Source organism: Lissotriton vulgaris, chromosome 3_1, assembly GCF_964263255.1.
Source record: "Lissotriton vulgaris chromosome 3_1, aLisVul1.2, whole genome shotgun sequence".
NCBI lineage: Eukaryota > Metazoa > Chordata > Amphibia > Caudata > Salamandridae > Lissotriton > Lissotriton vulgaris.
Genome location: NC_141689.1, coordinates 953,776,480 through 953,804,170, shown reverse-complemented (window position 1 = coordinate 953,804,170; position 27,691 = coordinate 953,776,480). Strand labels below are relative to the sequence as shown.

General features: G+C 47.6%; 1 protein-coding gene across 1 annotated transcript in view; it reads right to left on the bottom strand.

Annotated features, from left to right (window-relative positions):
• UBQLN1 (ubiquilin 1) overlaps window positions 1–27,691 on the bottom strand; it is a 564,657-nt gene that overhangs the window by 316,519 nt on the left and 220,447 nt on the right. Inside the window, exon 5 of the mRNA XM_086961317.1 lies at window positions 14,887–15,045. Within this exon, the coding sequence (XP_086817443.1) occupies window positions 14,887–15,045 (159 nt within the window). The remainder of the gene's footprint in view (window positions 1–14,886; window positions 15,046–27,691) is intronic.

Sequence of the window (27,691 nt, the reverse complement as noted above, 5' to 3'; positions counted from 1 at the left end):
TGCAACCCCCAGAATGCAACAGTTTGCTTCCAGGTGAGTGGTGGGATGGAATATCCGAGTCCAGTGGTTGTGCGGGATGCAGGTTTGCGCAGAAGAGGCCCCAGACACAGTTTTTCAAAATGAACGATGCCTCCTTACGTCCCCAAACCGCTTTAACCCCAAAGTCCAGGTCCAAACATACACGGGGGCAGCTGTGTCAATGCACGCCGCCCAGGACGGGGATACATATCCACGTCACCGCTACTCCTGATCCTGAACTTGTTGGCGGGCCCAGGCAGTACCAATACCTTGGTGTCCAAAAAAAGCCGTAGCTGAGCCAGAAGAGCCCGGGCCAACTTTTCAAAGCGGGGGACTCCAAATGCGTTTCTGGCCTGTACGCATAACAATGTCCAAACACCTCCTTCACTTGAAAAGAGCAGAGGCCACCAATGAGGACAGTAAGGAAGCACTTTATTCAGATGAAACCGGCGAATGCATTTCGGCAGCCATTGCCTTCTTCAGCGCCATAAGTGTCCACGAGGCTCCCATCTACGCTCACAGTGAGTGTCCTGCTGCCTAATGAAGCCATGTCACTGCAGGCCCCGCCCCCAATTACAAGGATCCACCTGATGTAGTTCTTGGCGTAGTCCTGAACTGCAACCCCCAGAATGCAACAGTTTGCTTCCAGGTGAGTGGTGGGATGGAATATCCGAGTCCAGTGGTTGTGCGGGATGCAGGTTTGCGCAGAAGAGGCCCCAGACACAGTTTTTCAAAATGAACGATGCCTCCTTACGTCCCCAAACCGCTTTAACCCCAAAGTCCAGGTCCAAACATACACGGGGGCAGCTGTGTCAATGCACGCCGCCCAGGACGGGGATACATATCCACGTCACCGCTACTCCTGATCCTGAACTTGTTGGCGGGCCCAGGCAGTACCAATACCTTGGTGTCCAAAAAAAGCTGTAGCTGAGCCAGAAGAGCCCGGGCCAACTTTTTAAAGCGGGGGACTCCAAATGCGTTTCTGGCCTGTACGCATAACAATGTCCAAACACCTCCTTCACTTGAAAAGAGCAGAGGCCACCAATGAGGACAGTAAGGAAGCACTTTATTCAGATGAAACCGGCGAATGCATTTCGGCAGCCATTGCCTTCTTCAGCGCCATAAGTGTCCACGAGGCTCCCATCTACGCTCACAGTGAGTGTCCTGCTGCCTAATGAAGCCATGTGACTGCAGACCCCGCCCCCAATTACAAGGATCCACCTGATGTAGTTCTTGGCGTAGTCATATATATATATGTATATATGTATGTACATACATAGGTAGATAAACCATAAGAGGTACAAAAGAGGAAAAAATAGGCCTAGGCCTCATTCTATTTTGTAGCTTATAGGCCTCCTTTTGTAAAAAGACACAAATAGAGCATCAACCATTCATATCAGCCTCACCCTCTGGAATCTTCCTGAGAGAGCTCAGAGCCTCAGATTTTCGTAGCCGTTGCATAGCTATAATGACATCTCCAAAAGGGTGAGTTTTACCAGGGGAGGTGGGTGAGCGCATGGGAATCTATGAAAGTTACCAATACTGGAGAACCAAAGTTACAGGTAAGTAACTTGATTCTTACTCCAGTATTGGAACTTTCATAGATTCCCATAGCTTGTATCAGAATAGATAATAGTTAGTATGCTTAGCACATTTCGTTCACAAAGTCCAAAATCACATCATACAATATGTCATGAGCTCAAAATAATGTCATAAGACAGTTAGACAACAGTATAAATAACGAAATGTGAAAGAACAGGAGAGAGGGTAGAAAGGAAAGCTCACCGCTCACTGGAAGAGATTTCTCAGGACTGCTTGACCAACAGCAGCGCCTCCTTTAGCAGAGGAGTCCAGGCAGTAGTGCTTCGTGAAGGAATGGGTACTGCTCCAGGTGGCCACTCTGCAGATGTCCTTAATCGATACTCCTGCAAACAGCGCCATTGAAGATGAGATAGACCTTGTGGAGTGTGCTTTAATCTGTCCTTCCAGAGGCTTCCCTGCCGCCTGGTGGCAGAAGCGGATTGCACTAGAGATCCATCTGGAAATCCCCTGTTTTGATAGAGGAAACCCCTTTCGTGGGGCCTCAAAAGCCACAAACAGATGAAGTGATTTTCTAAAACCAGCAGTGCGTTGAAGATAGAATTTTAAACATCTCTGGACGTCTAGAGAATGAAGTGTCCTTACGGCCGGAGTCGAAGGCCGAGGAAAAAAATGAATTTAGAACCACCGGTTCATTTAGATGAAAGTCTGTAGGAACCTTCGGAATAAACTTGGGGTTCATTCGAAGGATCAAGGTATTATTTTTGAACTGTAAAAAGGGTTCCTTGATGGTCAGAGCCTGTAGTTCCCCCACCCTCCTTGCGGAGCGAGGAGAAGAGCCACCTTCCATGACAAGAATTTTAAGTCGGTCTTATGGATTGGCTCAAATGGAGGCCTCATTAGTTGAGCCAGGATAACGTTTAGATGCCATACAGGAGGTGGAGGCCCGACTGGCGGAAGCACTCTAAGCAGTCCTTTCAAGAATTGCTTAATGACTCTTGCCGACAAAAGAGAAGGACCCGACCTTGTCCTTCTATATCTGGAGATTGCCGCCAGGTGGACTTTGATGGAAGAGTGGGCAAGGCCTGCATGTACCAATGACAGGATATATGGCAAGAGTTGATGCGGAGCTGACGAAAAAGGGTGGATTCATTCTCGCTGACACCATAAATAGAAACATTTCCACTTTGCTCTATAAGTCCTGTTCGTGCTAGGAGCTTGTGCCTGAGCCAAGATGTTTCTACATTCGTCAGAAATGTCTAGATCTCGGAACTCTCTGTGCTCAGGAGCCATGCTGCCAATTGAAGTGAGTTCGGGTTTGGGTGGAGAAGCTGGCCATTGGACATTGACAGAAGAGATTGGCTGGACCGGAGATGTATGGGATGGTCCTGAGATAGAAGGAGGAGTTCTGTGAACCAAAACTGGCGAGCCAAGGAGGGAGCCACCAGAATCATCTTGCATAGGTCCATCTTGAGCTTCCTGAGGACCCGAGGGATCAGGGGAAACGGAGGAAAGGCGTAAACAAATGCGCCGGACCAAGACATCAAAAGCGCATTCCCCAGCGATCCCCGATGGTGTTCCCTGCTTGCATAAAACCGGCATTTTTTGTTTGCTGGAGTGGCGAACAGATCGTGAGTACCCTAGCGGGCGAAGAGTTCCTCGACTACGGAATCGTCCAATTCCCATTCATGAGAAATGGCTTTTAGGCGGCTTAGTGTATCCGCTTTTGTGTTGCACACACCCGGGAGATGTTCTGCCACGAGCGTGATGTTCTGTGAAATTGCCCATTCCCACAGTAGCTGAGCTTCCTTGGAAAGCTGCGGCAATCTTGTGCTTCCCTGTTTGTTTACATAGTGCATAGCTGTGGTGTTGTCCGTACATACTAGGATGGAGAAGTTTGTTATCCTTGGAAGGAAAGCCAACAGAGCCAAACGAATTGCTCTCAGCTCCAGAACGTTTATATGAAGATGACGTTCCACTGGTGTCCAATGCCCACTGATTTGGAGATCTTGCATGACCGCTCCCCAACCCTGAAGGGAGGCATCTGTTGTAATGATGAGAGGAGCCGAAGGCATCCTGAAGCTGAGACCCACCGAGAGGTGAGATTCCCTTATCCACCAGGCAGCCGCCTGTTTCATTTGTAGGGTGACGGTGACCTTGTCGCTGAACGAACCGTCCACTAACCTCCACTGAAGGTCTAGTTGTTCCTGTAAAGGCCGTATTCGCAGCTTGCAGGGCGGAATCAATTGAATAGAAGAGGAAATCGACCCCAGAAGAGACTTGTACATCCTGACTGATACTGAATGTTTCCTCCGAAGCAGACAGGCCGAAGAAATGAGTTTTGCTTGCCTCTCTTTCGATAGGAAGGCTTTGCAGGAATGCGTGTCGAGAAGTGCGCCCAGGAATTTTGCTGAATTGGCCGGCCGAAGGACCGATTTCTCCCTGTTGAACTGGAAGCCTAGTTGGTCGACCAGACGCAAACATGTTTCTACTGCCCCTGTTGCCGCCTGATAACTTGGGGCCTTCAGCAACCAGTCGTCCAAGTACGGGAAGACTTCTAGCGACTGCCTTCTCAGAAAAGCTGCCACCGGGGCCAGCACCTTCGTGAAAATCAGCGGCGTGGACCTTAATCCAAACGGGAGCCCCATGAATTGGAAGTGACTCTGGCCCACTGTGAAGTGAAGGAAACGTCTGTGAGCTGGGTGGATCAGGACATGGAAGTAGGCATCTTCTAGGTCTAGCGTTGCAATAAATTCGCCTGGATTTAAGAGGCGCAAGATGTCCCGGAGTGAAATCATCCGAAATGAAAGCTTCACGAGATGGGTGTTGAGCTCCCTTAAGTCCTGGATCGGACGCCACTTGTCCTTCGTTTTGCGAATCAGGAAAAACCTGGAATAGAAGCTTTCACCTCTTTGAGATAGAGGGACACGTTGGATCGCCCCTTTCTGAAGCATTTGCTGAACTTCCAATCGCAGAAGGCTTAAATGTCTCGTATTGGTGGAGTGGGGAGCTCTGTAAGGTGGAATTTCCTGGAACTCTAATGTGTGCCCATGACGGATGATGTTCAATACCCACTGATCCGATGTTATCTGTTCCCAGTTCAGATGTTGAGAGATCCTGCCGCCCACTGGTGACACATGGGGCGGAGGAACAGTCGGCAGTCAGGAGGCGGCTATTGACGCTTGGAAGCATCCCTGCCTTGACGCCCTTGTCACCCACGTGAGGCTTGGCGAGAGAAAGATGATGATTGCGATTGCCGCTGAGAATACTGATTAGAGTACTGCGGTCTGTACGATTGCGACTGCGACTGCTGAGAGTAGCGTTGCTGTTGGTAACCCCCTCTGGTCGCTGTAAAGCCTCTTCCCCTTGCTTCACGGAAAGGTGACCTTCTATACTGCAGGGTGCCCAGGGGCCTAGCCGTCTCTGTGTCCTTCTTTATTCCCTGTAGAGTGTCATCAACATGCTTCCCGAACAGCATGTCTCCATCAAAGGGTAAGTCCAGGATCCTGTTCTGGACCTCAGGACGAAACCAAGTCGCTCACAACTAACCCTGTCTTCTGAGGACCGCTGCTCCACCTAGAGCGCGGAATGCGGTGGTAGCGATGTCCATCGCGCAGTCTATTATCTCCGATGAGGAGCGTTTTCCCTCCTCCAGGATCTTCTGGGCCTCAGCTTTGGGATTGTTAGGGAGTTGGTCCAGGTAGGCAGAAACGTCGCTCCACATCTGATGGTCGTAACGACCCAAGATTGCTAGGGCATTGGAAGCCCTGACCAGCAAACAAGCTATAGATGAGAAACGCTTCCCAGCGTTATCTAACCGTCTTCAGTCCCTGTCAGGTGGAGATGTTAGAGGAGCCGACGGATTGCGTGACTTCCGTTGAGCTGCTTGTGATATCACCGAATCCGGTCTTGGTTGGCTAATAAAGCAAGCTGGACTGTCATCCGGCGCATTATACTTCTTCTCCAAATGCGGGAGAACAGGAATAACTGTAGCCGGCGCCTGCATCACCTTCTTTCCCTCTTCCCATATGTACTCCACAATGGGAATGGATCGAACGGCCTTGCGATAGGGCTCTTTGAAATCGTAAAGAAAACAATCCGTCGAAGTAAAAGGCATGGCGAGCTTAAAACGCGCCGTGGCCCTCTCCATTAGGTTGTGAAAACCTCCCACATCTGCCGGAGGCGAGTCTATCAGATCCGGTACTGGGGATGCCGGGTCCGGAATTATGTATTCGTCCCATTCAACATCAGGATCTGGAGCCTGAGTGTCTAATTGGTCATCATCTGAAGAGTTAACACGCGTAGGATCCATCCGCTGGGGAACCTCTACAGCCTCCTGCACTTGCGGGAGTGGCAAAGACGGAGTAGCAGATAACTTTGGTCGCTCCTGCGTCTGTCCTTCAACTGGGCGCGATGCCTCTCTGCGTCGATACTCATCCAGCATGGATCGTAAGTCCTCCAGCAAAGTGACCACCGGCATGGAGACCATGCCCCGCTGATCCGGGGCTTCCTGGTATGGAACACGGTTTTGTTGTTGTTGCTGTTCCTGACCATAATAATATTCATTGTCTGACTCAGCGTCATGGTATTTGACTCGCCGTTGGGATGGACTATAAGCATATCCAAAGACACCATCGTCCTCCTCAGAGTACTCTTCCTCGTCCAACAATAAGGCCGGAAGCAATGGAGTTACCTTCCTCGGCGAAGTCATATCCGGGGTAATTCGCCTTTTCCTGGAGATCTGTACCTCCACAAACGTCGACGAATCCGTCGTCGACTGTGCCGTCGTCAAGATTGTCGACGGTAGAATTGCCGCCGTTGACACCATTGTTGTCGTCGACGAGGCAGTCGTCGACGGGGTTGTCGTTGTCGTCGTGGTCGTCGTCGACGCTGTCCTCGTCGACGATGTCTTCGTTGACAGTGTCATCCTCGTCGTCGACGATACTACCTTGGTCGACGGAAAATTCTTCGTCAACAGTAAAGGAGCTGAAGTCGGCGACGGTAAACTCGACGACGATGTGGAAGCCGTCGTCGACAATGTCTTGGACACCTTAGCCTTGCCAACTGAAGAACCTACAACAGCTGGTTTCTTGAAAGGCTTGGAGACTTGGGGTGGCGCGGCCGAGCCATCACCCCCTTTCTTTGTCTTTGGTACCCGAGGTACCGGCCCCTCCCTCTCCTTTTCACTTGCGTGAGGAGATTCGCCGGGCCCAGGCTTGCCAGACCTGTCAGAGGTCCCATGCACAGCCTTAGAGGAGGGTTCAGAAGAAACTGACACAGATGACCTACCCCTCTTCTGTGACTGTCATGAGGAAGTAGATGAAGCATCATCATCATCACTCGAAATAACACCATCTCTCATCTTCATCTTCTGCAACCAAGTTAACAGACGGTCACGCAGGATCTTCGTAGAAAAGGTCCTGCAGATCTTATAATCCGCCACTTTATGGTCTGAGTATAAGCAATATATACAGTTTTTGTGCTTATCTTTAGCAAAAAGTCGTTTTTTAGAACAAGTCGCACAAGGCCTGAAAAGGCTTTTCTTTTCCTTGCCAGCCATTTAAAAGATTCCACAAACAAGTCCTGTCAAGATTAGAAGAAAAAGTACCTCAAGAAGAGAACTAGAGCAGAGCTCTAAGGAGACTCCCTATCACCAACATGCGGTAGAAAATCTGATGCTCTGAGCTCTCTCAGGAAGGTTACAGAGGGTGAGGCTGATCTGATTGGTTGGTGCTCTATTTGGGTCTTTTTACAAAAGGAGGCCTATAAGCTGCAAAATAGAATGAGGCCTAGGCCTATTTTTTCCTCTTTTGTACCTCTTATGGTTTATCTACCTATGTATATATATTATTTACCGAGGCTCCCATTCCGACGACGGGGAATGATACAAGTATGGGAATCTATGAAAGTTTTAATACTTGAGTAAATGAAGAAATACCTACAAGCAGTTTATCACTGGATGTCTTGCTTAACCACCTAAAGCTCAACACTTCAAAAAACAGTCATGCAAGTGAAGTGGCAACTGGATGACTTGGTATCCATCAACCTTTTGACCTCAAGACCTCCAACATTATACTCGCACCAAGTTAGGAACCTAAGAATGATTATGTACTCCAATGTGTCGCTTACACCACAAGTTAATCGATTAACCCAAATGGTGCTTCCATATGCCTCCATCAAATGTTCCTATAGCCTGGGTTCCCACATAAGGTCCTATGCACTATTGTTCTAATACTCTTCCCATCTTCACCACATTAATCAAATATATCTTGGGAATTTACAAGAAATACAAAATGAAATGTAACGAATAGTTTCTTACCTGTCGGTGTAGTTTTGCAGCTTGAAGATCTTTCTGGATTCACTATGCTGTGCATTATTCCGCGGTCTAGTGGTTGGGTCCGGAATCGTAGTCTTTTCTTTGTTTTTTTTTTTTTTTCGTAGCCCAGGTGGGCGTCGACGTCCCACCTTTTGGTGTCCGTCCTGTGACGTCGGCATGCTTCCTGCGTAAGCTCCCCCCCTTGGGCGCCATCTTCGGATTCTTTTTTCTTTCCCGCTTGTGTTCTGTTTCCAAATTGTATGGCAATGTTCTTTATCTTTTCTCTTTTAGCGCTGTTTTCCTTGAAGTTCTATGACTTTTTTTTTTTTTGATTACCGCCTCTTTTCTCCAGCCTCATGTTTCTGGCGGAGGTGGGTGGGTTCGCTAGTGAATCCAGAAAGATCTTCAAGCTGCAAAACTACACCGACAGGTAAGAAACGATTCGTTTTGCAGCGTGAATCTTTCTGGATTCACTATGCTGTGCATAGACTTCGTAGCGGTTTGTTGTTATTGTGGCGGCTGGGTGGAAGATGAGCTTGTGTTCTTGAATATGTGCTGAAGCACTTTCTGTCCCACTTGTGCTTCCTTGTTCATTTGTATGTCTACACAGTAGTGTTTTGTGAACGTGGGCACAGAAGCCCATGTTGCCGCCAGGCATATGTCCTGAATGGGAGTGTTTGCCAAGAAGGCTATTGTAGCTCCCTTCTTTCTTGTTGAATGGGCCCTTGGCCCCTCTACTAGTTCCAGCTTGTTTGCGTCAGAATTGTATAGTTTGCGCGATCCATCGTGCAATTGTTCCTTTAGTTACAGCGTATCCCATGAAACTTTCAGCAAAGGAGACAAAAAACTGTTTTGTTTTCCTGTGATCTTTAGTTCTTTCTATGTAATGCATGACTGCACGTCTCGCATCCAGAGTGTGCAGTGCCCTTTCTGCTTTTGTTGTTGGTTTCTGAAAGAAACTCGGTATTTGAATCGTCTGGTTGATGTGGAACTTGGACACCACCTTTGGCATAAAGTGTGGGTCCGTTCTCATCACCACCCTGTCGTCGTGAATTTGTATGTAGGGTTCCTGTAGTGTTAACGCCTGCAGCTCGCTTACTCTGCATAGCGAGGTGATTGCCACTAGGAAAGCTGTTTTTAACATTAGCATCTGTAGTGAGGCTTTATGCATCGGTTCAAAAGGTGCTTTCATGAGTTCTGTCAGTACTATATTGAGGATCCATGCCGATGGTGGTAACCTTTTAGGTGGTGCTATTCTTTTTGCACCTTCCAAGAATCTTTTTACAATTATAGAAGTAAAGAAGCTTTTGCCTGTTTCCCCTCTAGTGTAGGCGACAATGGCTGCTAGGTGTACCCTGAGCTCAGGTTAGTCTCGAGCAGGTGTGTGAGGTACTTAAGGACTGTAGAGTCTCTTGTCATCTTGTTGTGCAGACCCTCCTTTTTGCACCATAATGTGAACCTCTTCCATTTGGCCACGTAGCACTTACGTGTGCTTGGTCTTCTTGCCTCTCGAAGTACCCTCAGGGTGCTCTCAGGTAGCCTTAGGTGTGCGAACTCTATGTCTTCAGGAGCCAGGCTGCTAGGCTGAGACTTTCTGGCTCTGGATGCAACACCTCTCCGTTTTGCATTGAGAGTAGGTCTTTCCTCCTCCCAAATTTGTGAGGTGCACTCTGTGTCATTTCCATAATCTGAGAGTACCATGTTTGTCTGGCCCACTGGGGTGCGACCAGTATGAGGGTCATGTTGCTTGTCCTGCACTTGCTGAGTACCTTGTGTATCAGGGGAATCGGCGGAAAAGCGTAGGCAAATGTCTTTGACCAGCTTATCCATAGGGCATTCCCAAGGGACCCCTCCTCTGGTTGCCTCGATGCGAAGTGTTGGCATTTCGCGTTCTGGTGTGTTGCAAACAGGTCTATTGACGGAGTTTCCCATCTGTCGAACAGTCTCTTTGTTTCTTATGCATTCAGCTCCCATTCGTGCGAGGCCGATGTCTGTCTGCTGAGCCAGTCTGCTTCCACGTTTTCTTTTCCTGGCAGATGTATCGCCAGTAGATCTATTTTCAATGGTTTCACCCATTTCCATATTTGTTGCGCTAGCTCCGACAGCGGTGCAGATTGTGTTCCTCCCTGTTTGTTTATGTAGAACATCGCTGTTGTGTTGTCCGTCTGGATCAGCAGTGTTTGATTGTACAATTTCGTCTGGAAGGCTTTCATAGCTAGGAGAACGGTCTTTAGTTCTAGATAATTGATGTGTTTTACAGAATCTGCTTGTGTCCACAAGCCCCTCATGCGTAGTTTTTCCATGTGTGCTCCCCATCCCTTTTGGGATGCGTCCGTGGTGATGGTCACTGTTGGTGTTGGTGGTGTTAGAAGTTTTCCTTTTGTTATGTTTTCTTTGTTCCACCATGATATCTCCTCTTGCACTGCATGCGTTACAACCACTAGGTCCTCCCAACACCCCGTCGCTTGTGACCATTGGTCCTGCAGCCACTCCTGGAGTGGTCTCATGTGTAGTCGGACATTTGGTATTATGTGGATGCATGAGGCCATTATGCCCATCATCTTGCTCACCGCCCTCACTGTCAGAGCTTGCTCCTTCTGGTAGAGGCGCGCCTCCAACAGTGCCGTCGTTCTCTTCTCGCTGGGAAACACCTTTCCCTGAATGGTGTCAATTTGTGCCGCCAGAAATATTTTGACCTGTTGTGGGTTTATGGATGATTTCTTCCAGTGAATGGAGAAACCTAGGGCGATTAGTGTGTCTGTCACTCTCTGAGCGTGCCGTTTGCACGTATTGTATAACTTTGCCTTTATGAGCCAATCGTCTAGGTAAGGGTATACGTGTATCCCCTGCCTCCTTAAGTGGGCTGCGACTGCTGCCAGACACTTAGTGAACACCCTTGGTGCTGATTTTAGTCTGAAGGCCAATGCTGTGAATTGGTAGTGGTCTGAGTGGATTGTAAATCGTAGCAGACGCTTGTGCCGTCTGTTCATTGGGATGTGTAGGTAGGCATCCTTTAAGTCTATGGTGACCATGAAGTCCCCTGTTTGAATCTGTGGGAGTACTTCTTGCAGGGATGTCATTTTGAATTTCTGTGTCTTTATGAATTTGTTGAGGAACCTTAGGTCCAGGATGGGCCTCATTGTTTCGTCTACTTTGGGTACTAGGAAGGACGTAGAGTACACCCCCTTGTTCCTTTCCATGGGAGGTACTGGCTCGATAGCCTCCTTTCGTAGCAGTTCCTCTGCTTCCTTCTGAAGAAGCTCTAGTTCCATTTTTGCTAGTGCTCTTTTCTTTGGTCTTCTGCTTGGTGGTGTTTTTTCTAACTCTATGCAGCACCCGTACTGTATGGTGTTGATGATCCATTTGTCCGTTGTAATGTTTCTCCACTCCTGGAGGAAGAGTTTTAATCTTCCTCCCACTGGTGTTATGTGCTCGTGGTGTTTTGGTGCGCGAGACTCCGGTTTTTTGCTTTTGTGCTCCACCCTTGGAGTTTCTTGTAGGGTGTGCACTGTCAATGAGGCAGAGTCACTTGGAGGTGGTTTGCTGTCCACCCCTCCTGGTGTTTACACGTCCGCCCGCTCTCCCGCGAAAGGACTAGCCCCTATGTTGGTATTGCCATTGCTGTTTTTGATGGCTATGTTGTGTATGGGTGTCGCTTTGGTGGGAATGTTGGATGGACTGATGCGACGTTCCCGGCTGGTTCCCACCTCTCCCGTGTGGTCTCCTTGACGGGGTCCCTCATCTCGCTCCCCTGAATTGCAAGGCCCCCATGAATCTTGCGGTGTCATTATCCTTTTTGAGCTGTGAGAGCTTGTCGTCCACTATTGCACCGAACAGTGTCTCACCGTTGAACGGAGTGTTCAGGATGTTGTGTTGCACCTCCGGTTTAAAGCCTGATATTCTGAGCCAGGCTTGTCTTCTTTCTATGATGCCCAGCATCATAAGCCTGCTGGTCGTGTCTGCCCCGTCCAGTGCTGTTTTTAGGCAAGAGTTTGCCAAGTTCTTGCCTTCTTCTACCAGGTGCGAAGCCCTTTGCTGGTGCTCCTGAGGTAGGTGTTTCACCAACTGGGCCAGTTCCTCCATGATCTGGTAATGGTGTCTGTTGAGAAGTGCATTGGAATTAGCCATGCGCCAGTGCATAGCGGCATTCCTTTCGATCTTCCTTCCTGTTAGGTCCATCCTTCTGCTCTCTTTATCAGGGGGTGGACCCGAAGTAGTTGGCACATTGGCCCTTCTTCTTGCTGTTGCCGTGATGATAGAGTCAGCAGCGACCGTGCCCTGTATGTAGGCTGGGTCCTTTGAGGAGTGCTTGTATTTTTTCTCCGTCCTTGGCGTGACGGGTTTACAAGTAGCCGGCTCCTTGAATGCCTCTCTTCCTTGCCCTTTGATGCTTTCAAGCATTGGCAGGTACTGGCTTCTAGTGTGCATTGGACGTAGTGTCTCTACTAGGAAATCCCCTTTCGGCACCTCCTCTCCGAGCTTGACCCTGAACGCTGTTGCAGCGTTCTTGATGCATTCATTATAGAGCCCAATGTCGTCCGGTGGCGAGGGCCTTGCTGGATATGCGCCCACTCCCTCTTCTGGACTTTCGGCGTCGACGTCCTGCCACTCGGCCTCCTGTGTATCCGAGTATGTTGATTCTTGGTACACTGTCTGTTCGTCCTCTCTCTCCCTCCTCGTAATAGGCATTATCATCTTCCTGAAATGCCAGATCTTTCAAGGTCTCCGACGCTTGTTCTACTTCGAAATCTTCTTCTTCATCCTTGACCACATGTACTTCAGGTGACTTTGGCCTCGAGGGAATTGTGTAAGATTTCATTTTCTCTTCAAAATCTTTCTTTCGCTGCAGGATGTTCTCCATCCCTGCTTCGAGTCTCCTCTTCTTTTTTTCCATCTCCGCCGCCTGTTCGGCGTCGAGTTGTTGTGCCGGTCTCTTTGGCGCGGTAGCTGGCACCGAGATGGGTTTCGGCCTCTAGATTGTTTTCGTTGGTGACGCTGTTTTCGGCGTCGAGGCTGGTCTTGCGTCTTTCGCCGTCGACTTCGAAGATGTTTTCGTAGTCCGGCGCTCCTTTTCTTGGAGGCTTTTCAACGACTTTGGTTGGTCGCCCTTCTTCGGCGCCAGGGAATCCTTCTGAGAGGATCCGCTGGGCCTGGATGCTGCTGCGGACGCCGAAGTTCTCGGCGTCAGCACTTTCGGGGGCTTGGCCTCGATTTTTCGAGAGTCTCGTGTGGACTGTCGAGAGTCTCTCGGGCCTTTTATCAGTAGTCTTCTTATTATCGGTCTCTACGACCGTGTAGCCGATGTCTTCGGCGACGTAATCCTCCTCGTCGGTCGAGAGTCCCAGGTCTCGAAGGGACGGAGGTTGGCTCTTGCCCTGCATGGTGTAGTTTGCGATCCTTTGCCTCTCTCTCACTCGAAGGGTCTTCGGGGTGAATGCGGAGGAGGCGTTGCAATCTCTGCTTTCGTGGTCGACCGGCAGGCAGAGGTTACAGACTGGGTGTTGGTCCTTCTGCGCGTACTTATGATGGCAGTTTCGGCAGAATTTGAATGGTGTGGTGTCCAGGTCCTGCGTTCAGGGTGTCCCCTGATTGCGCATTCTCCTCTGGACGTCGAGGAATCTCAAAAAATGTCCCCTTCTTCGTCGTCCTTTCGATGGTGTAGTCTTCCTTCGTCTTCTCCAACGATTTTTCTCTCCAAACTCGAGTCTTGCTTCTTCTTTTCTCCAAATCTCTGGAGCCCTCTTGGGAACGATCCAGACCCAACGGCGGAAAAAAGAATCTGAAGATGGCGCCCAAGGGTGGGAGCTTCCGCAGGAAGCATGCCGGCGTCGCAGGACGGACACCAAAAGGTGGGACGTCGACGCCCACCTGGGCTCCGAAAAAAAAAACAAAAAAAACAAAGAAAAGACTACGGTTCCAGACCCAACCACTAGACCGCGGAATAATGCACAGCATAGGGAATCCAGAAAGATTCACGCTGCAAAACCACCAGACAGCTGCACAACATTCCAATAATTACCAATGATATGCTGGCTCTCATTTCCCTGATCTGAATTGCATTTAAAGGACTGTGCATTAATCACTTAACAATCCAAAGAACTGCACCATGTTTTTTTTTTTTTTATTTCAGCAATTTTTTATTGAAAATAAAGAGCATATTTACATGGTACAGGATGCTCCATAACTATTGTCAAACTAGGCTTGCCCCTTCACTTTCTGTGCCCTCATTCAAAGGCCTGAATAGATCCAGTCTACCAAACTTAGGAACTCAATGCTGACTCAAATAAGGAGACTTGGCAATCATATCTGACTCAATTTACATTTACATTTACTCAGGAAAACATTAGCATGGGTCTTTCCAACACTATGGCAATAGCCGGAATATGAGCCACAGAAGTAAGATATGCAGGCAGGAGCATCCATCCTCATTCTCTCTGCACTGAAACATTCACTGCATCAGGTTTGGAACATGTCTCTGAACCTCTCACACACACCTCAACAAACACATTGTAACATTGTGTGTGCTTGTCCGAGTATGAAGTGCAATTCAAATGTGGCAATACAATATAAAACAGCGCTGGATTTTAAAAATACATATTCCAAATTACGGGGATTTACACATTTTACAATTGTTTTTCTTAATCTGCCCTTCCAAATTAAGTGCACGAGAGCCTGCTGCTGTTTACCCCTGACATAGGTGGGAGGGAGCTTATTTAAAAAGCTCAATCAATCACACAGGAAAACGGAAGCTAACATTGCAGCTTTAAGTAAAGGACATTATGTCCGTTCAGAAAGGGTATTAATCAATACAGATGAAGCCTGAAATGCTTTTTTTAAGTGGTTAAAGATCCTACACCTGATGGTATTTTTAAATAGTATGTATGGATCAAATAAATCCCTGTGCTAAAAAAGACTCTTTTTCAAAATTAATTTAAAATCAGCATTTTGTTTAAACAGGTTGTGTACATGAGAGTAAACTAGAATGAGAGTGGCAATATGGTGTCTGTTATCACCTGTTCTTGTGCTGCATTCAGCATGGGTTCCTGGATGTCCGTATACATTCGACGTAAAGCGTTGTAGCCTCCGGGAATGCTTTCAAGATTGCTGAGGGCTCGGTCTTGGTTTCTCATCATCTCTTGCATCATTGCAGGATTTCTGGCAAGTTCTAGAGTCTAGAAAAATTATTAATTTAATTATCAATCGGTTGTTGGCTGATGTTAGCAATTCTTCAGGAAGAGGAGCTTCTAAAATGTTAGCTTGCTTTTGGAAGATCAACCGCTATGGACATTGGAAGAAAAAGTGACCTCTAAATGCGAGCGTTTCATTAAAAAAGTCTTCCCTTTATTATAAAACGAGCATTTGGAAAGCAATCTGTCTCGCATTTGTGAAATTTAGAGTTTGTGGCGTTGAAAATCAGCTTTTTCATGTTGAGTTGCTTGTGGTGTAGTTGAAGTATGTTGTGTTTAATTGAAAAGTGTGTTGTGAAAGTATGTGTTATGAAATGTATGCAGGGTAGAATGAAATTATTTTGAATTAAATTGTGTGGTGTGCAAATGTGTAGCAGTTAGTGGAAGTATATTGAGTGTAATTATATGTTATGGTATGGTGTGGTGTGTATTTGTGTGGAGTGTTGTATGTGGGATCGATTTGATTTATGCAGTATGTACGCTGTATATATTTGAATTTAAATGTTTTTGAAGTTATGTTAAGTGGTATGATGTTTAGTATAACGAAGGTGGATGTGTTGTCTTTTATTCTGTGGTGTGGTATTGTGTAGTGAAAGGATTTTTTTGTAGTTGAATTATGTGGCATGGTAATGAGTGGAATGATGTGGATAGTATTTATGTGGTATTTAGTGAAGTTGAATTAAGTGTATGTGGCATTGTGTGTTATGTAGTTTTATTGAATTATATATTATTTTATTTTATAGTATGTGTTGGAATTCTGTGGTGTGGTTTGTGTATGTACGCAGTGTTGTGGATTTATGTGGTGTTTAGTGGGAATAATTGCTGTGCATTAAAAGAATGTGTTTAATGCATGTTGTGTGGAATGTAATTGCGTAAAATTGAATTAAGTTGCCTGGTAATGTTTTTTGCAGATAGTGAGAACGTGGTGATTGAAGTTATGTGTAGTGGAATTTTGTGGTATGGAGTGTTGTGGAACATGTGTATAAGAAATATGTGGTGTTGGTTGTAGTGAACACTGTTTGTTGGATAATACGCATTGGCAAGAATTATTATATAGTGATGGCCAATATTGCGTGCTCAGTCTTGCCATGCAGCTGGAAAAACGTCACAGGAGCAATGTTCCTTTTATGTGCGTCTTTACCCCTGTGCCATAACATGAATACTTTGATCACAACTTGAAAAATGTAGGGCTCTTCTGAAAATCTGGAAATACTACTTTCCCAAAAAGTTCAAATATAACTGTGTGGTTTCTAAACTATTTTTATTTACTGATAATACATAACGTGTAGTGGTGTAAAACTTATTCGAATCTTAAACTATTGAGAAGTGCAAACAATATAAACATAATGCTAATGCCTAAGTGAAAGTTTAAAAACTGTTATGTGCAAATTTGCTAATCGGAGTAATTCCAAATTATATATTTTGCATTTTTTGGTAATTAAAAGTCTTCATTTTATATGTTTACACACCCCTACTGTTATAATACAAAAGAAGGACACAGTATTAACCCAGCCTAAAAAACACCAATGTTTTTCCATCTTTTCTGAAAGCAAACGAGTATGTGTCCCTACATTTGAAACTAACTTTCCAATGTAGTTGTAATGTAGCAGCTGTACTAATTAAAAAAAATTATCAGCATGTGTGTACATAAGAGAGAACCAAAGCACTGTAAATGGAAATATTGCTGGGGCTAGTGTAAAATAAATCCAGTGTTAAGCTTAACTGAGCTGGTCCTTAAGCTGTTCAGCATCTGCTTTTCACAACAAAATAATTAAACAAGCATTTGCAATGCAATAGGTCTTGCATTTGCTAAAGTTAGAGCTATTGGCGATGTAAATGGCAATTCTTTTTAGTTATGTTTTTTCTGCAGTGGAGTGTTTGTGGATATGCATGAGCTATTCGATGTTTACAATCAGCAAGTTTGAAAACATCCAAACAGAAAGCAAGCTAATAAAGCAGATGGCTCAGGAGGCAGAAAGTGAAACCAAAAAACTTGGATTAATGACCGAAAGTTCCACAGAGTATGGGGGAAATGGAGGAAGTATCAAGGTTTCAATGAGGGCTTGGGGTCGGATTGACACGTTAAGAACCCAGCTGATTGGCACGCTGCCTCTCATTACTAGGCGGTGGCCCATGAGCCTGGGTCCCATGAAGTCCCCTTGGAGGATGATGGCATGTGGTGATATTATGTTTGGTGGGTGGCAGTTGGATATTATTGAACTGCTGTTCGTGATGCTGTAGCTGTGGATAGTGGGTGGGAGGGCGGGGGGTGCTTGGAAGTGTGGAAAATTAACTGTGACTTATCAACTGTGTTTATGTTTATTCTATATGCCAATAAAAATATTTTTTTTAAAAACTTTGATTAATCACAGCTTTCGAGCTAAAGCAAAATGTGTGATATGAGGCAAATATTTTTCTTTACTAATAACACGCAAAACTGGCTGCGGCAGCTAGACAGGTAGGATTTGTTGAGTGGGGGAGGTGTTTACTCCTTTAAATAAAGACAGACTGCAAACAATTGCATCCCTCCAAATGAGAACTATTTCGTGAATAATAAAGACATCACTTTTGTCAAGGGGGTGGAGAAGAAACAGGCACCAGAGGAAGTTGCGTAATGCCAGAGCTGCCGTCTCGGGAGCTGGGGAACCAAGTTCAAGGCTTCGCATCGGCTCAACATCCTGTGAATCTGGGCAATCATTTAATCTTAAAGAGCCTCTAACAAAAAGGAGTAGTTTCTGTCCTGTAACTCCAATTCTGTAGTAGGGGTATCTCTGTTATAGTCATAATCTAGTGAATAGTCCCGCCCATGTGCGTGGACCCCGGCAATCAAAAATAATCTCTTAAATTGTCAAATCATGCAGAAACTGCAAAGACACTTGAGAGAATTTAAAGACAAATAATGCAGCCTATATCCACAGGCTACACTGTTCAGTACTTCAACTAGAAATTCCACCAATTAACACCACACATAATACAGTCAGCCCAGTTTCTACCATAGAGAAAATTGCCTCCACCAGTAAAAGACTCTGGAATGATAGAGAGGAAGGCATGGACAGACAAGCCCCATAGGCTGCCATTTTGTGGCTTAAATAGGATACTGTGCCTTTAAGAGAGCTTTCTAGAACTTTCTCCCAGTATCCCAGAATGCATAGCAGGTCCCTCTACTTTCAGTTCTTTTTGAAGGCGAAACACGCTAGACCTGTCGCATTCTTTCCATGAAGAAATATCTCCACCGGGGAGGAGGGCGGGCGCTTATGACTATAACAGAGATACCCCTACTACAGAACTGGAGTTACAGGACAGAAACTACTCCTTCTGTAGTAGGGGATCTCTGTGTATAGTCATAATCTAGTGAATAGAATGGCAAGCCCATCCCCACACCAAAGCGGCGGTGGAGAAAGAAAATAACGCCACTACTGTGCGAACAAATTCCGCAGCGAAGCCTGCCCAACCTGAGCGTCTGCCCTGGCGTCAGAGTCCAGGCAGTAATGCTTAGCAAAGGTATGGACCGACTTCCAAGTGGCTGCCTTGCAGATTTCAGCAATCTGCACATTACGGAGCAAGGCCGTCGTGGCAGCTTTGCCCCTGGTGGAATGAGCCTTAGGCTTACCTCCTAAGGTCTTATTAGCCTTTTGGTAACACAATTGTATGCAGGACACAATCCACCTAGAGATGGACTGTTTAGAGGTAGCAAGACCCATCCTGACTGATCCATAATTAATAAACAACTGGTCAGACCTACGAATATCTTTGGTTTTATCCAGATAAAATTTCAACACCCTCCTAACATCCAGGGAATGGAGAGACCTTTCCGCTGGAGACGAAGGGTTCTGAAAAAACTTCGGCAAAGTTATAGTCTGGTTGACATGAAAATCAGAAATAACCTTGGGAAGAAATAAAGGGTTAGTACGCATAACAGCCTTAGCAGCATGAAATACAGTATAAGGTTCAGTACAACACAACGCCTGAATTTCACTCACCCTGCGGGCCGATGTAATGGCCACGAGGAACGCCGCGCCGCCTTCCAGGACAGGTGCTGCAACAAAGCCTTATGAATAGGTTCAAAAGGTTCCTTCATCAATCTGGACAGCACCACATTCAATTCCCATGAAGGCGAAGGAAGCCTGGCAGGAGGGAATACTTTCTTCAATCCTTCCAGAAAATCTTTGATCACAGGGATCTGGAAAAAGGAAGTCTGTGAAGGGCATTTCCTGTAGGCAGTCAATGCAGCAAGATGAACCTTAATGGAATGAACATTAAGGCCAGACTGCGCCAAATGTAAGAGGTAAGGAAGGATGACATCTTCCTTACAGGTCGTAGGGTCATGGTTCTTAGACTGGCACCAGATACAAAACCTCTTCCACTTGTAAGCATATGAAGTTCGAGTGGAAGGCCTCTTAGACTCCTTCAGTATGTCCATGCAATCCTCAGGCAGATTCAGATGGCCATATTGCACTATCTCAGGAGCCATGCCGCCAAACTCAGACGAGAGGTTGGGGTGTAACATCCGTCCCCCGAACTTCGTGAGAAGGTCCGGCCTGCACGGCAACCGAATGTGAGGAAGGAGAGACCGGTGAAGTAGGTCCGTGAACCACCACTGCCTGGGCCACTCCGGGGCAATGAGTATCATCCGAGCCCTGGACCAGGCCAGCTTGATGAGCACCGCCGGAATCAGGGGAATGGGAGGAAAGGCATACAGAAAGCTGTTCGTCCAGTTGATCCATAACGCATTCCCCAGCGTCCCTTGCTGGTAGTACCTGGAGGCGAAGTCTCTGCACTTGCTGTTTTCGGCAGTGGCGAACAAATCTACGTCTGGAGTTCCCCACCTTGCGAAGACTTCTCCTAGTACTTCATCGTTAATGACCCATTCGTGGTTTTCCTGAACCAGCCTGCTCAGTGCGTCTGCCTGAAAATTCTGCACACCTGGCAGATGGGTAGCCGTTATCGTCAGTCCTCTGGCTAGGAGCCAGTGCCAGATCGCTTGCGCCTCCTGTGACAGAGTGCGTGATCTCGAGCCCCCCTGCTTGTTGAGGTAGTACATCGTGGTGGTATTGTCCGTCTGTACAAGCAGAGAGTTGGTCTGGAAGGACGGAAGAAAGGCCTTCAGTGCCAAGTGAACAGCCCTGAGTTCCAGGAAATTGATGTGATACGTGGCCTCCATCGGTGACCACGTTCCTTGAATCTGTAGGTTCCCGGAATGCGCTCCCCATCCCAGGAGAGAAGCATCCGTCACGACAGTCTGCGAGGGAATGTCCTTGTGGAAGGGAACCCCTCTCAGGAGGTTCTCCGCTGAACACCACCACTTCAGAGACTGAAGAGCATGCAGAGACAGTCGTATCTTGTCGTCCCAAGACCCTGTCCTCTGATCCCACTGGTCTTCCAAGCACTCCTGCAGCAATCTCATGTGCAGCCGTGCGTGTGGCGTCAGGAAGATACAAGAGGCTATCGATCCCAGTAGAGAAGACACCGTCCTCACTGTTGTAGATGGAGTTCTCATAAGAGCCTGAGCCTTCCGAAGGAGAGATAATCGTCGCTCTTCCGAAGGAGACACGCTTGCTGACAGCGTATTGATGGAGGCTCCCAAGTACTGTATGCATTGGACCAGAGCCGGGACAGACTTGGCCATGTTGATGTGTAACCCCAGCTTGTTCAAGAGAACGCACGTCTTCTGGAAGTGTGCTCGCGCTTCCGAGAAGGAGGATGCCTTGATCAACCAATCGTCCAGGTACGGGTAGACAAACACCTTGTTCTTTCTCAGGTGTGCTGCTACCACCGCCATGCACTTCGAGAATGTTCTCGGCGCAGACTTCAGTCCGAATGGGAGTACTGTGTATTGATAGTGATTGGCGCCGACTTGGAACCGCAGGAACTTCCTGTGTTTGTGTGCAATGGGCACATGGAAGTAAGCATCCTGTAGGTCTATGGCACACAGCCAGTCTCCCTGTTGCAACTGAGGGTAAATCTGGTGCAACGACAGCATGCAAAACTTTTCCCTGCGAATCCATTTGTTTGCCTGTCGCAAGTCCAGAATGGGCCTGAACTCGTTCTTGTCCTTCTTGCGAACCAGGAAGAACCGGGAGTACAGGCCTCTTCCTCTCTGGGACAGAGGCACGTCTTCTATCGCCCTTTTCCTCACCAGGATATCGGCCTCTGCCTGGAGCTCGCGCAGCTGAAACCGTGAGCTGACCGGAGGAACCGCCGGAGGAGGGCTCGTGAACCGAAGACTGTATCCATTGCAAACAATATTCAGCACCCACTTGTCCTGAGTAATTTTTCTCCACTCTGCCAGAAAAAATTGAATGCTTCCCCCTACCGGAGTGGGTAACAGATCCGGAGGAAGTAGGTTCCTAGGGCCTAGACCCAGCCTTGCCCTTGGGCGCCGGAGCCGACTGCTGGCCTCCTCTGCCCTTCTGGCGTTTCTGGAATGGCTTACGGAACTGTTGTTGTTGTTGCTACTGTCCCGAAGCCTGGCCACGTCCTCTGCCTTGCCCACCGAACCGCCGTTGGAACCGGCCGTACGACTTCTTCGTGTCTTTAGGCTTCTCCAGGCCCACAGCCGTGAGCGTCTCGGCCTCCGCCTTCATGCTGGCCATCTCATCGTCCGCATGCTTCCCGAAGAGGGTCTCGCCGGAGAATGGCAGGTTGGCTACCCTCTGCTGTGCGTCCGGTTTCAGGGACGTAAGACTGAGCCAGGCGTGACGTCGTTGGTTAACCCCATGGCAAAACCCATGAGCTGCCAACAGGGAAGAGTCCGCTGCAGCGCTGATAATCTGGTTAGCCACCAGCATCCCTTCATTCAGCACTTCCTGGAAGTCCTCGCGCTTCTCGCGAGGTAATAGCTCCGCAAACTGCTGGAGGGAGTCCCAGAGGGCGCGGTCGTAGCGTCCCAACAGCGCAGTGGCACTCGCAGCCTTCATGGAGGTAGCCGATGTTCCACACACTTTCCTCCCTGCCGAATCCATCCATCTGGACTCCTTATCCTGGGGAACCGTGGATGACGGGGTGGTGGCATGTTGTTTGCGGGCCGCCGTCACAATTACAGAGTCCGGAGGGGGTTCCGCCCTCAGAAAGGCCGGGTCCGAATCTGGAGCCCGGTACTTCTTCAGCAGCCTCGATGGAGCCGCCTTCGTCACCGCAGGGGTGAGAAAAAGGGCCATAGCTGGTTCCTCCAGGCCCAGCACCAGAGGCAGGAGTGGACGAGACAGGTGTTTTTGATGCAATGTCTCAAAGATGACTGAAGTTTTAGGAGTAGGCAACGTCATGGATATGCCCAACTTCGCAGCGCCCCTTAAAAGGACATCATGGAACGCTACCAGGTCATCAATCGGGGACACCCTCGTGTCTGGTGACCCCGACAAGGTAGGAGAATAGTCCCTGGTACCAGAGGACCTTGTGCGGGAGCGAGATTCGTGCCTCCTATGGCGGCGTCTCGACCGCGTGGACGATCTGTGTCGCGATCTCTCCCTCCTCCCAGAGCGAGAGCGCGACCAGCCAGTCTGTGGCCGCTCCACCGGTTTCCGTGGTGGGGTCTTCCTTGGCTCCTCTCGGGGTTTAGGTTTTGGGGTCCCCTTAGGAGGTACAGGCAAAGAAGGCAGCGAAGTGGCCCTCGGCGGAGGAACCATCGGCCGAGGGGCGGGCCCATGCGGAGGAACTGGTGGCGGTGGGTCGCCTGATGGAAGCGGAGGGTTGGGTGGAGGATCCTCTTTAGGTACAGGTGGAGGTGGCGACCTAGGCCGAGATGGCGTGTACACCTCTGAGTACACCGAGCCCGGTGACCCCTTAGGCGAAGGGGGCTGAGATCCAGCCCCTTCAGCAGGTGATCGCTTCCTCTTGCGCCCTCCACTGGAAGCAGTCTGACTTCTGGGACCAGAATCCCTCTTGCGCCGTTTTGGAGAGGCAGAACGACTCCTAGACGCCGACCTCTTTCTTCTCGACGCTGAGCGTCGCTTTTCCAGCGTCGAACGTCGTCTCCGCGACTCCGCGACGTCGACCTCCTCTTCCTAGACGTCGAACGTCGTCCCCTCGACGTCGACCTCTTCCTCTGTGACGTCGTACGCCGCCTCCGCGACGTCGAACGTTCCGTCCTCGACGACGAGCGTCGATTCCTCCTCCTTCTCGAATCCCTCGACGTCGAGGAGCCCCTCAACGCAGACCGGTGCTTCGACGGCGATCGGCGGCGACGCCACGACGGTGAGCGCCGATGCTTGTCACTTCGTGTCCGACGTCGATAGGAAGACTCCGACGTCGATGACTATGACGTCGACGGTGACTTCGACGGAGACCTCGCCAGGCCCTTCGACGTCGAGCCGTCACGCCGCCTCGACCCGGAGCCCCGGGGAGAAGGGGAACACACCGCCGTCATCCCTCTCGACGTCGTCGTCGATGCAATCGACGTCGACGGAGACCGGGACCGTTTGCTGGACTTCCTGCCTCTGGGGAGCCCCCCAGAGGCCTCAGAAGAGGCAGAGGGAACCTTCCCAGCCTGCCCAGACCCACCTGCAGCCTGCAGACGTCTCTCCTCAAGGCCTGAAAGCCTAATCTTCATCCTGTCCCTCAGAGTCCGAGCAGTAAACTGCTGGCAGATGACAGTCCTCAGGGACATGATCCTCAGGGAGACAGACGATGCAGACGTTGTGTGGATCACTCTTGGCCTTCTTCCTCCCACATGCTGGACACTTATCAAAAAGAGCAGGCATTTTAGAGCCCTAAAACGCCTGAACCAACACACAAAAGAGAAGGAGAACACCAAGAAAGTAAACTGAAACACTTTTAAAACACAAAAGTGCCAAAATATCCAATAAACCCTTGAAACAAGGGAGAGCTCAATGCCAGGGTCCTGTTAGCAGGAGCCGGAAAAAAGAAATGAAAGTAGAGGGACCTGCTATGCATTCTGGGATACTGGGAAAAAGTTCTAGAAAGCTCTCTTAAAGGCACAGTATCCTATTTAAGCCACATACTGGCAGCCTATGGGGCTTGTCTGTCCATGCCTTCCTCTCTATCATTCCAGAGTCTTTTACTGGTGGAGGCAAGTTTCTCTATGGTAGAAACTGGGCTGACTGTATTATGTGTGGTGTTAATTGGTGGAATTTCTAGTTGAAGTACTGGACAGTGTAGCCTGTGGATATAGGCTGCATTATTTGGCTTTAAATTCTCTCTTAAGTGTCTTTGCAGTTTCTGCATGATTTGACAATTTAAGAGATTATTTTTGATTGCCGGGGTCCACGCACATGGGCGGGACTATTCACTAGATTAGGACTATACACAGAGATCCCCTCCTACAGAATTAATGTTACAGTGTGACTCCGAGAAGTGTGAGGTAGGTATCTTCACCAGTAAGCAACAGGGACCACCGAACAAATAAGGGCAGCCATGTGCTTCGTGGTTCCTGCAGTGGCCATCTTGCAAGAGAGACCTCTGCTGTTCTTGTATCTGGGGAGAGGAGTTGGCCTAACAGCTAGGGCGGTCTACCTCGAATCTGGGGAACTGGGTCCGAGTCTCGGCAATGATGCTAAACATCATGTGATTGTGGGCAAATCATTTAATCTCCTGGCGCCTAACAAAAAATGTATGTGTCCTCATGTAACGCGACTGGTGCTATGTAAAGCGCTCTGATACACAATACCAGGTCAAGTTCGCGCTATATAAAACTCCGTTAAAAATTAAAAAATATATGTGATTTAAAATAAAGGTTGTGAGGAAACATTAAAATTTTACATACGGTAGACATAACCTAAATTCTATCATTGAAATGTTCTAAACTGTAATATTTTTCGAACCACTTAGAGTTATGTGTGGTTATTAATGTATGACGTTGGCGGAAGCTAATCCATGCCAAACTTGAAAAACAGCATAGGCAGGAAGATCACATGCGCCAACAGCAGCGGCGACAAGCAGTAGAATGGGGCTCTGACAGCTGCAGCTTTAGGTGGCCTAGGACTCCATGCTGCAGAGGGAGCCATGGCCTGAGCTGCAGCTGCAGTTTCCACAGCAGAAGCAACAGCAGCTGTGAATCCTGCCGCACCAGTTGTTCTGTGCTCCGTAGCAGGAGCGTCCAGTGACACCTGCACCGGTGAGCAGCATTCTGGGGAATTGTGAGTGGGGCGGGTTCTACCTTTAAAGGTGGGTGTGCTCGTTGAAGATCAGAAAGGACCCTTGCATTGCAAGCAAATTTAGGAAGTGCAGTCATTGGCTGCTTTTCGGAGGAAAAAAGGTTGACAGCAACTATAGTAAAAGTGGGTCTCGTTTGCCCAAAAAATTAATAATGCTGATCAAAACGTGCTAGTTCCAAGGAAAATAAAAAGGCGCGGTCGCTATAGTAAAAGCTTACGGCACTGCCCAAAAAATTAACAGAAGGGGCGCATTTGCTATAGTAAAAGCGTGTTGCGCTTCAGTAAAAAAAAAATGCAGATAAAAAGGAGCAAGTTGCGAGGAAAATAAAGGCATGTGGCCGCTAAAGTTAAAGCATGCTGCGCTACCATTTAAAAAAAAAAAAAAAATTGATGAAAAGATGCAAGTAGGTGCCTTGCAGGAAGGCATGTCGTGTCTGTAGAAGGAAAAAATCATTAAAGAAAATAGCGCTCACAGACAGTAAATAAAAAATACCATATAACACAAGTAAATGGGCCAGTCCTCATGGGAGGTTACAAATGTAGAAAAGGCAGTGCTAAGGTGGGACTAACAAGCCTATTAATGGATCAGAAGTCAACATTTACAAAGGACAATGACACAAGCCAATGATATATATAGGTGGAGCTTCAAGTCCATACCTGAATACAGCTTATGTCGAAGAGACAACGCAAGTGCTGTCTGAGCGAGACCTAAAAGACAAGCTTTCTCATATAGTGTTAAAAACTGTCTGCTTTGTCCTTGGGAATAAATCGTATCTTTTAGTTTTACAGTCCCGAAAGTTTCGACGGTGAGTGTGGCATAAATAGTCTGAATTTCCCAGGATCATTACATATTAAAGTCCAGCCAAGACTTAAATGACAATGTCTTTTACCCAAACCCCTGAAAGGTGCATAATGACACATTTAGGATCTGCTGTAGTGGCAGGGGGCACGTTTAAATTAAGAAATTTACAAACTAAAGGAAATTCTTTAAAAAACACTTCCCAATGGTATGTCTCTGCATGTCAGCACAGATGACTATATCCTCGCAGACATAGGCTGACTAGAGGAAAAAACAAGTGCACCAGAGGACAATGCCCATGTATCTGAGATTACTCCCAATATAGGTGGGTGTTTTAAAGAGTATGTACCCTCTGTGGACTCCAAACATAACTATTGCCCACTGCCGCAGTCCCATAATAAAGGGTTGGGAACTACTGGGATAGATTGGATTGCCACTTCACATGAACGACCCTCTAATAGTGGGGATGGAAATTTCTTACATGCGCAAAATTGTTAGTCTAATAGCCGCAGCCTCAGTCTAATTTCTTGGAACATTGCAGGCATTTCTCGAAGGTTATTAGATGAGAAATGGGTCCAGTATGTCAAAACCTTTGACATTATTTGTATACAGGAAACCTGGAGCAGGTATGATGTCTCTTTGGGCGGGTACAATTCATTAACTGTCCAAGCCGAACCCTCATTGACTGGGAGGGCAAAGGTGGCCTAGTGGCCCTAATTTCGGTACAGTAGGAGTCACTAAGAATAGAAAAAGTTATTGACTCCCCATGGGGCCAGCTAATCCTGGGTTTTAATTTGACTAATGTACCTATATTATTTGTCTATTGGTATTACAATATCTTTGATACACAGAATTGTTGGGTTATCAATTCACTCGACATGGAGATTGCAAGGGTAGCAGTGAAAGTCTCGCCTTTGTATATTATTTGGGTAGGAGACTTCAACTGCACCATATGTAAGCAAAGTGGGAGCAAGGTTTGTTGCTTAGTAGATACCAATAATCAATCTCTGACCCACTTTAAACATGACCCACAGGCTGATGCGTTAAACTCCATTATTGTAGTGAATGACTTGCGAATGATTGATATTCTGGTTAGCACTCCAGTGCTACAATATCTGACATTCCGTGGGGTGGGGTGGGAGGGTGTCTCGTGTAAGTACAATTGATTTTATGCTGATCTCTAGTAGGTATTCGCACCTTGTTAATAATTTTGCGGTCAAACCTAACCCTGTCAGTGATCATAATCCCCATACTGTCTCCTTATATATTCTGGCGCGAAAGGGCAAGGTCTCTGATGGCCTAATATAATATAATAACAACCAAGGGATAAGGTAAAAATGGAATGAGATAAACCACAAGGTTTTTGAGGAGTCTATTATTAAAACAAACCTAACACATGTGATGACCTGCTTAACTGATATTTCCCAGCCAGATGCTATAATATAAAGTTTTGAAACTATTTGTGATGGCGTGGCCAAGAATTTGCTCAGACCGGTGAGAAAAGGCAAACTCCCCGAATTAAGATGGTTTAATTCAGAGTGTTTTGCAGCGCAAAATAAATTGAAGAAGGCATTACATATAGTCCCCTAGGATAGGGATAAGATAAAAGTAGCCAGACAGACCTATAAAAAGGTAATTGAGCAAAGAAAGGATGAATGGAGAAGGCAGGCCTGGGATGATCTCGAAAGGGCAAGTGCCCTGAAGGACTCTAGGAGCTTTTGGG